The sequence below is a fragment of the Pollicipes pollicipes genome, unplaced genomic scaffold (assembly GCF_011947565.3).
Source record: "Pollicipes pollicipes isolate AB1234 unplaced genomic scaffold, Ppol_2.1 Scaffold_3447;HRSCAF=4054_pilon_pilon_pilon, whole genome shotgun sequence".
Lineage (NCBI taxonomy): Eukaryota > Metazoa > Arthropoda > Thecostraca > Pollicipedomorpha > Pollicipedidae > Pollicipes > Pollicipes pollicipes.
In genome coordinates, this window is record NW_023596297.1 from 118,496 (window position 1) to 127,209 (window position 8,714).

At 62.4% G+C, this 8,714-nt stretch overlaps 1 protein-coding gene across 1 annotated transcript in view; it reads left to right on the top strand.

The window, feature by feature from the left end:
* The window catches only part of LOC119091442 (protein tramtrack, beta isoform-like), a 38,023-nt gene extending 31,255 nt beyond the window's left edge, over positions 1 to 6,768 (top strand). The window contains exons 6-9 of the mRNA XM_037214237.1: positions 5,058 to 5,191; positions 5,353 to 5,365; positions 6,425 to 6,516; positions 6,691 to 6,768. Of these exons, the coding sequence (XP_037070132.1) occupies positions 5,058 to 5,191; positions 5,353 to 5,365; positions 6,425 to 6,516; positions 6,691 to 6,768 (317 nt within the window). The remainder of the gene's footprint in view (positions 1 to 5,057; positions 5,192 to 5,352; positions 5,366 to 6,424; positions 6,517 to 6,690) is intronic.
* Positions 6,769 to 8,714: the final 1,946 nt, after the last annotated feature.

The following is an 8,714-nucleotide window of genomic DNA, read 5'->3' on the forward strand; positions in this document are numbered from 1 at the left end:
TTCAAAAGACCCGCCCCCAAGCGCGTCGGAAGTAAAACTCTGACCCTCCTCAATGGTCTTCACATTTCACCCATTGGCGTAATGCCTGTCGAACGTCCGCTCCACCGCACAGCCCGCTCATCTTGATCTCAGCGGAGGGCGCGCTCGGGCGGCAGCCCGGCGCGCCGGCGGGCGCCTCCCGCCGCGTCCGGCGCCCGCGCCCGCGTCAGCGCGGCCGGCAGGGCGGCGGGCGCGGCGCCGGGTCACCGGTGCTCGGTGTGCGGCTGACCGGACCGGCCGGAAAATGAAGTCGTCAGCGGCGGCGGGTCCGACGGGTCCCCCGCCCGCCCCCCGCCCGCCGGCCGCCCGCCACGCACCGGCCGGCGCGTGGGAACGCCGCGCGCGTTCGACGTAAAATTGAGATGCCCGGTATGAATACTTTCCGTGCGGGTGATCGGCTGATGATTCGGCCTGGCCGGGAAAAAAGACGCCGCGTTCTTGGGGCGTTTTTTCCCGGCTGGCGACGAGTCGCCGCGGCCGACGCTCAGACCGCATCGATTTGTATACATATATTGAATCATTAGAGCTGGTCAGATGTCGGCGGGCGGCCTTTTTGCCGGCGGTTTTTTGCACGGCGCGCTGCACGCGAGCGGTTTTTCGTGAATTGGCGTGTGCGTGATTGGCGCGAAATGCGGACACCGGCCCGTGTCGACCACGTCGGCTGTCAGGGGAGGGGCAGAGGCCAGAGCTGCGACCTTCAGCGGGTCAGACCGGCGGACGGCCCCCCTGTGCACGGGGACCGCGGGACAGAGGCAGAGCCGCGACCTTCGGCGGGTCAGACCGGACGGGACGGACCCGGCCTGTGCACGGGGATCGCGGGACAGAGGCCAGAGCTGCGACCTTCGGCGGGTCAGACCGGACGGGACGGGCCCGGTCCTGTGCACGGGGACGCGGGCAGAGGCCAGAGCCGCGACCTTCGGCGGGTCAGACCGGACGGACGGGCCTGGTCCTTTGCACGGGGATCGCGGGACAGAGGCCAGAGCCGCGGCCTTCAGGGGTCAGACCGTACAGGACGGGCCTGGTCCTTTGCACGGTGGACCTCGAGGCGGAGGCCGGAGCGCGGCCTTCAGCGGGTCAGACTCGACGGAACGGACCTGGTTCTTCGCACGGGCACCACGCAGGGTGGGAGGACTTACTGGAACGCAAACGGACGCCGGCGGCTCGTCGAAGGCGTGACGGACATCAGTCGACCCTCCACACACGCACACACACATATAGGATTTGTTTTGCTGTCGGCGCGACCCATCTGATTACCGTCCTGCCTGGCTGGTGTTACCGACAAAAACGGCGCTTGCAGAAACGACTGTGCGTGCCAACGGGCGAGCTGAGGTGCTTCTCGCAGTGATCGCATCGGTCGTCCTCTCTCCGTGGTTCCGTCCTCACCGCCGCCTCATCCTTGCCGCCGCTCCGTCCTCATCGCCGTTCCGTCCCACTGCCGCTCTGTCTCCACTGTCGTTCTGTTCTCATCGCTATTCCGTCCTCACGTGTTTCCGTCCTCACTGTCGTTACATATTATCCCCCCCGGCCACGTCGGTCCGCTTTTTCGGGCTTGATGAGCCCCCATCCCCTCCTTCCTTACTGCTGCAGCGCTTGTGCATTTCGCTTTTCTTTTGCATGAGATGGAGCACCGAAGCGAGCAATGGTAATGTGAGGCGCTTTTTATAGACCTGCAGATGTATAGAACCGAATGCGTGTGGAACTGATCGTATTATCAGTGCGCTTTGAGAGTCGCGGCTTCTTTGTGAGCGGTGGATGCCCTGCATTGCTTCAGGTCAGGCAAGCTGTATGTATGGTTACCGACTTCTGCACGTAGCTCTGAAGGGACATTGGCCACTATGTGCACATGTGGTTCTATCTAACAAGATGCATTATATTGCCGTGTCTTATCAGCTGACATCTCATTTGACGCTTCGGACTGCACGTTCGTGCGCGAACTCGGGCATCCGTCAAACCACGATACCTTGGTCCTGTCCCTTGACCGCCCTTGGGGAGTCAGGATATCATGTCATGAACTCGACAGTGGACAGATCACTTGCGGAAGATTCAGCAGTTCGCCTTCAGCAATACTAGCGCGGCGCTCGGCTCGGCGCTGCATCGTGAAGCCGAGCAGCTGAGCTGCCCGTGTCCACCCTTCCTTCCACCCCGCCAACGGCCGGCGTTGCCGGCCATGCCTTCCGCCAACAACATGGCCGAACGGCAATTTCACAGCGGTATTAATAATCGTCCGGCCGGGTTCAATATTTAATGAGAGCACCTCTCACATGGCGCCCGCTCGTAAAGGGAAAGGCCCATAAAGTTGGCCTGCATGAATGGGAAACACGTAAACAGGCGGCAAAAAGCGGCGCGCCGCCTGGGACCCGCGCGGCGCCGTGGCGCGGCCAGGTCAGTGTTCGCGCGGGTCAGCGGCGGCGGCGCGGCACCGGCGCCGGGTCAGGCCGGACGCCGCGCGCCCCGCGTGCCGTTGCAGCGCGCCGTTTTTGTCGCGGCGCGGTCGGCATGTGCGGCGGCGGCGCTGGGAGCCGCGCTGCGATCGCCGCCTCGTCAATCGCAGGTCGGGTCGCGGCGAGCGGGGCGGAGAGCGGCCGGCGGCGGGAACCGAGGAGGATGAGGCGGGAGACGCGGCCACTGGGAGATGACGGCAGCGCCGGAGGTGGCGGGGTGACGGTCTGGGGATGGGCTCTGGAATACGCCGGGCGCCATGCTTCCCGTGGTCACCCCTGACAATGTTGATGATGATGATTATGATGATGAGCGCTGTCTGATAAAGCGATCGAAGCGCCTACAGCAAACGTATCTGTTCGTATAACGAGACCAATTAGCCATATCCCTCACTACCTCTCATCGAACCATGTTTAGCTCGTCAGCGGTATGCACATCCGGTGTTGACACGGGCTCCCATTGGAGCCCACGTTTTGCTACGCTACCAACGTCGTCGAGAAGCTCCCATCACAAAGAGCCCAGCTGCCGCCGCGCTCCCGACACCTGTGCCCGTACATCTGCCCCGGGTGTCGCATTCTTCGCTTGTTCGCATGTTGCGACCAGGGGTGCTGTGTGTGTGTGTGTGTGTGTGTGTGACACAGCCGCTCTGATCGGCGCTTGGTCCTATCTTTGGATTCGTGGGATTTTGTTCAGGCTCGGGTTCAGTTTTGGTACGTCGGGCCCGTTTTGGTTTACCGGGTCGCCCCACGAGTGCTTTACACTGCTAAAGGTACTTGGGCCCTTCGGCCTCAGCCCTTCCTCCACGATTTCCTCCAGGGGGATAATGGCCCCAGTGGCTTCACCCTTGGCGACACCACTGGCTTGGTGCAGCCTTGGTAGCTCCCGGCCCGATGTCCTCTTTAACAGTCGTTTCTTACTCGTTGTTAGGATTAACAGCAATCCCTTTGGCCGGATGTGTCACGAAATATGCTACTCACCCTAGCCTTCACCTCTCATTCTCAGTCTGGACGCTGGTACATGCCTCGTCGCGGGCACCTTCCATTGTTCAGGCCACTGGGCTATGCTGAGCCCAGCCCATCGCGGCCTGGCGGGTTCGGCCTACTGGCTCGGTGGGTGCCCCACGCCTGCCCGGTACCTGGCAGCTCCTCCCGGCGTCGGCCGATTGTCGGCAGGCTGTCGGCGCGTCGCTCCGCGCTCCCGCCGACAGCGGTGGGCGGCCGTTTTTGTCGCGGCGCGGTGCAGGCCGGCAGCGGCGGCGGCGGCGGCGGCGGCGGCGGCGGTCCGTCCCGCCGAACTGCACATTAGCCGGGCGCCGCTCGGCGCGGCGAGACTGGCGGAAATAAGCGGAGGCCGAGCCGTCGCGGCGTCTGCGCGCGGCCGCGCAGCATCGGCAATCAGCGGCGGCCCCCGGCTAACTGTACCCGCCATTAGACAGATCATGCGCGTCAGGCGGCGACACCGCCGCCGCGTGACACGGCGTGGCGGAGGCGGCAGAGGCGCCGTCGGCGGGAGACGGAGGTCGGCGCTCCGGCGGCGCCTTGCCGCCGCTGTCGGGCGCCCCGCGCCGCGCGGCAGTCCTCTGCAGTCGGGGCTTCCGCAGTCCAGGGCCTTCTGGAGTGGAGAGCTGTCACCCTCGGCCCGTGATCTGGGGCCCCGTGACCTGGGCTCCGTGGGCTCCCTGGCCGGTGGTGTCGGACTCTTGACCTCGGCGGCCCCGCGGTCCCGGCTTCTCCGCCATCGGTGCCGCACCGCCTCGAGTCTCGCGCCCCTCCTCGCGGGCGCGCCGCCCGGCAGCGCTCCCGGCAGCGCTCTCCGGTGCCGCACCGCCTCAAGTCTCGCGCCCCTCCTCGCGGGCGCGCCGCCCGGCAGCGCTCTCGGCAGCGCTCTCCGGTGCCGCGCCGCCTCGAGTCTCGCGCCCCTCCTCGCGGGCGCGCCGCCCGGCAGCGCTCTCGGCAGCCGCTCTCCGGTGCCGCACCGCCTCGAGTCTCGCGCCCCTCCTCGCGGGCGCGCCGCCCGGCAGCGCTCTCCGGCGCCGCTCCGGCGGTCGTCAGCTGGTGCTGCGGCCGCGTCGCCGCCGTTGTCGCGGCCGACGCCCGGCCCGCCGGCCACCGGCGGCGCCGTTTTTGTGCGGCTCCGAGCGCGGTGAAACGCGACATTTCTGGTGCGCGCGTGCGGCGCAGCGGCGTGCGCGGACGCTCGGTGAATGGGCGATGGATGGGTGGACGCTCACCGGCGCCGCAGTGGTGCAAGCTGGACCGGTACCGCATGCGCCGCGCGCGGACGGCGTTGGCACCAGGGAAAAGGCGCCTGGGATGTGATGTCGTAAAGAGGTCTTTTGCGGCATTACGTTTTGCTCGTTTATTGTCTGCGCTCATTTGCTGTGCCTTGCTCGCCCTCGCTGTCTGCTCTTTTGTACTGGGTTGTGTGTTTACTCCCAGTTTGCTCGTCTGTGCTTCGTGCACTCGTTCGCTTCTCGTTCTCCCGTTCTCTCATCATTAGCGCGTCCTCACCTCGTTGGCTCGTTCGCACGTCGCCGGTGTTGGGCGTGTGGGGTCTGACCATTCACCACCTGCCGGCAGCGAGCTACATGAACAACTACATAAACTTCGCGCCGACGCCGATGCGGCCCGAGTGGAAGCGGTACAAGCAGTACAGCAAGACGGACCTGCAGCAGGCGCTCGACGCCGTCAAGGGCGGCATGACCGCCCTCCAGGTACGAACACCGCGCGACCGGGGGAGGGTCTGGGCCAGCTGGGGAGAGAGAGGTGGCCTGAATTACCGGGAGCAACGGGTGAGAAAGGATAGTTGGGCACCGGTGGCGGCGCGCTGCTGGTGCGAGCGGGCGCGCTACGAGCGGTGTCCGTGCTGCGTTAGCGGCAGCGCAGAGGTCGGAGGTTGTGGAGAATAAAATGCTTAGGAGGCATGCGTAATTTGGAGAGGTCTTCAAAAGAACGCAGACATCACGTCAGCGATTTCGTGTCATGAAGCTTGTGTTATGGCCCATATGTGAGTTTTTGCCTCGTTTTTCTTGCAAAGACGTGCCGGAAACAACAGATGAAGACGGGAGCCAAGTGCGACAAAAACCGTTTATTGTGCAAATCCTGGTCCATCTAGATCATATCAGAAGCCGCATAAACATGGGCATCAGCGTGTTTATTAAAAAAAGAAATGCTGTTTTTCATACACGACTGATTGACTTTGGGGCCGACGCAGACATTTGGGGGCCGAGGACCAGGGAAACAGAGTCCTCTTCAAGTTGGCGGGCTGAAAGGTTTCCGGTTATATTTTCATTTAGCGCAAATGCGTTAGTTTGAGTGGAGTTGATTGGGGGAGGGCTCAGCCACCGTTGGCTCTGCTAGTTCCCATGCCTCTGGCAACGATTATCTGAAGTGACTCAAAGATCCACACGTTAGGTGGCTGCTAGGTGGCAGCACTGCTCGTACGCGGGTCTGGCGCCATCTATAACACGCACTTGTTTTGGATCACCATCTTCGATTTCGATTTCCGTTGCTAAAACAGCCGTTCGAAAACTTGAGGTTAGCGTGTGATGAAATGCCATCGGCTCCTACACCAGCTTGTGTATTCCTTGCCACCGTTAAGTCAAAGGGTTTAGTGCATATGGTTTCCTGAATAGAATGCGTGAACATGTGTCCCGTAGTCTCATGTAGCGAAGTATATACTAAAACATGTGATGGTGGGCTTCTAGAGTGCAATTCATGTCATTTTCAACATTGTGTGTGCAACACGCTAGTCTGTCCCGAATTGGCCAGAGAAGGGGAAAGCATCATAAAAAAGCGCCGATTGAGTGCTAAAGCTGTTAAAAAGAAAACACTTCTCAGGCGGGCTAATCCCGCTCTGATCTGTCAGGACCCCTCGTGAGAGCCTTGTGGCTGCCGGCCCGGTCCAGCCCGGCCTGAGCCCCGCTGACACCGTCTCACTCCGGCAGCGTCGCGCAAGTTCCACGTGCCGTCTCGCACGCTCTACGACAAGATCAAGAAGCTGGGCATCCCGACCATGCCGCGCCGCTACCCGCGCTCCGTGGGCGCTGTGCCGGCCGTCGCCGTTGCCCGCTGTACCCGGCCGCGCCGCCCACTGACGAAGACGACGGCCAGGCGGAGCGGCAGCGGGCCAACGGCGACGCCAGCGACGTGCAGCGGCAGCCGATGGAACTAGTGGTTGGTAGGCGGCGCCCGAGCGGCGGCGCCCCTCGAGCGCGAGCTCGGCGAAGACGGCATCAAGCGACACCGCGACGAGTCGGACGATGCCCGCGAGCTGGACGTGGTGGCCTAGCGCGCGAGCGTGCGCGCGTCACACGGATTGTGATCTAGCAACGGAGCATTCCACGGTCTGTCTCCGCCTCATGACAAAGGTAACCATATCAAAATGTGCACCGCGGGCGCCGGCGCGTCTGTCTATGGTAGTGGGGGTGGCTAGCGTCTGGGCGCTCAGGGTGAGCGGAAGCCCCTGCACTGTACAAATTGTGGTGTGCAATGCCGGCGGCGCCGGCGGCTGGCGCGCGGCTGCGGGACCGGCCGCCGGGCCGCCTGTTGCTCAAGTGAGAATCAAAGGGTGCTGGCCGGGCCGCGCGGCCGCTCGGTGCGCGCGATGCCCCGTCCGCACCGGCCCGGTCCGCTGGTGGGTCCTCACACAGGGCACGCGAGTGCTGGCCGCGCGCACCTTCTCATTGTAGTGTGTTCGTCTGTAATTACGCAGCTGAACGGGGGGACGCCGATCGGTGGGGAATTACATGCAGCGTTGTCATGCCCCCTCTTGCCCGGGACTCGGACGGTGATGCTGCGTTTTGCAGTCAGCGTGAAGCAGATAAGGTGGGTTTGTTATCTACAATGTGGCCGCTTCCTGAGCGCTTTTGACTGCCGACTTTGTTAGCTTGGCTAGCCGTGCACCGATGCTTCCGCTTCTCTTTATGTGCTGTGCTCACGTCCTAGGCCGCTTCGGGCCGAGCTCCGTGAAGCTCCCAGAAATCAAAACCTCCGCCGCTGATATTATGACGTGATATTTTATGGCGTGCGCGTCGGTGTGATCATGTGAGCCGAACTCAGACATGTTTGTTTCATTCCGCCGTGCCCGTGCGGACTGGAGCCCACGATATTACCATGTATCTCAGAGATGTGCTGCTCGTGGCACAGGGAGTACGGTCACACTTGAATATGCACAGGTGTTAACCGTCTATGCATTGTTTGGCGGGCCGTCGTCACTCGTGCACCAAGCGAATGTGGAACATCGAAGTTACACGCGACTTTAATTAAACGCAAGTGTTTCATTGTTTTGATGTACTGTTGCGTGTGGTTCGTAGTTTTGTGAACAGAGGGATGCCTGAAGACATAGGCTGTAAGGGACAACCATGCCTGAAGACTTGCACAATTAGGCTAGATTTCCCGGTACGCGAGACTGCACGGTGCCGCCGTGGTTGTCGGGAGGGTCGTTAACATTCCGATGAACCTTGGCCGGCTGGCCTGTTGTGTGTGGGGGTCGGTTGGGGGAGGGACGTGGCCAGCCGTCGTGTGGCCCCCTCTCTAGTTTCCATATCTGTGCGCCTTCGGACTCATTCCGCCGTCCTTGCGCGCCGCCTGGCGGCGCGCCGTGCCTTGCTCGCTCCAGCCGGTAGGGGCGCCACTGTCGTCGCGTGCGGACCCGCCGCCGCACGGGCGTGTTCGGCAGGGCCGGCGCAGCAGGGAGGCCAGGGGAAGAGAGTATTTTTGTTACTGCCAGTTGCGTCCAGGGCACAGGAGGACCGAGTGTTGTCTGTTATTACTTGATAGAACTAATTTATGGGAGTGGTGTAGATACGGTTGTAAATAAATGCGTCTGTTGGCTGCACTTGTCTGCACATCTCGTCCACCGCTCTTTGCAGTACCGGCACTGGCAGGGCGTGCTGGCCGGCTTACATTACGTTTCTGTGCAGACACGCCCTGCGTGACTGGGACAGAGGCCACATTCCCACCCACGGTGGCTGTAGAGCGGAGATACAGTGCGGAGACAGCATGAAGCAAGCGCACACGCGCGCCGCACGGCTGTTCCCAGTGAGGACAGCGATCTGGGGACCCGCACGACTCCGTCACGAGGCTCCCAGCTGGCGCCTGACCACGGCACACGTGTAGGTCCAACGGCGCTGCGCTGCTACTCATTGGAAAGCTTAGTAATGTATATGTGATTGTAAGCTATATATAGACTTACGATGTCCCAAGTGGCATCATCAGACATGCAGCGGTGTTCCA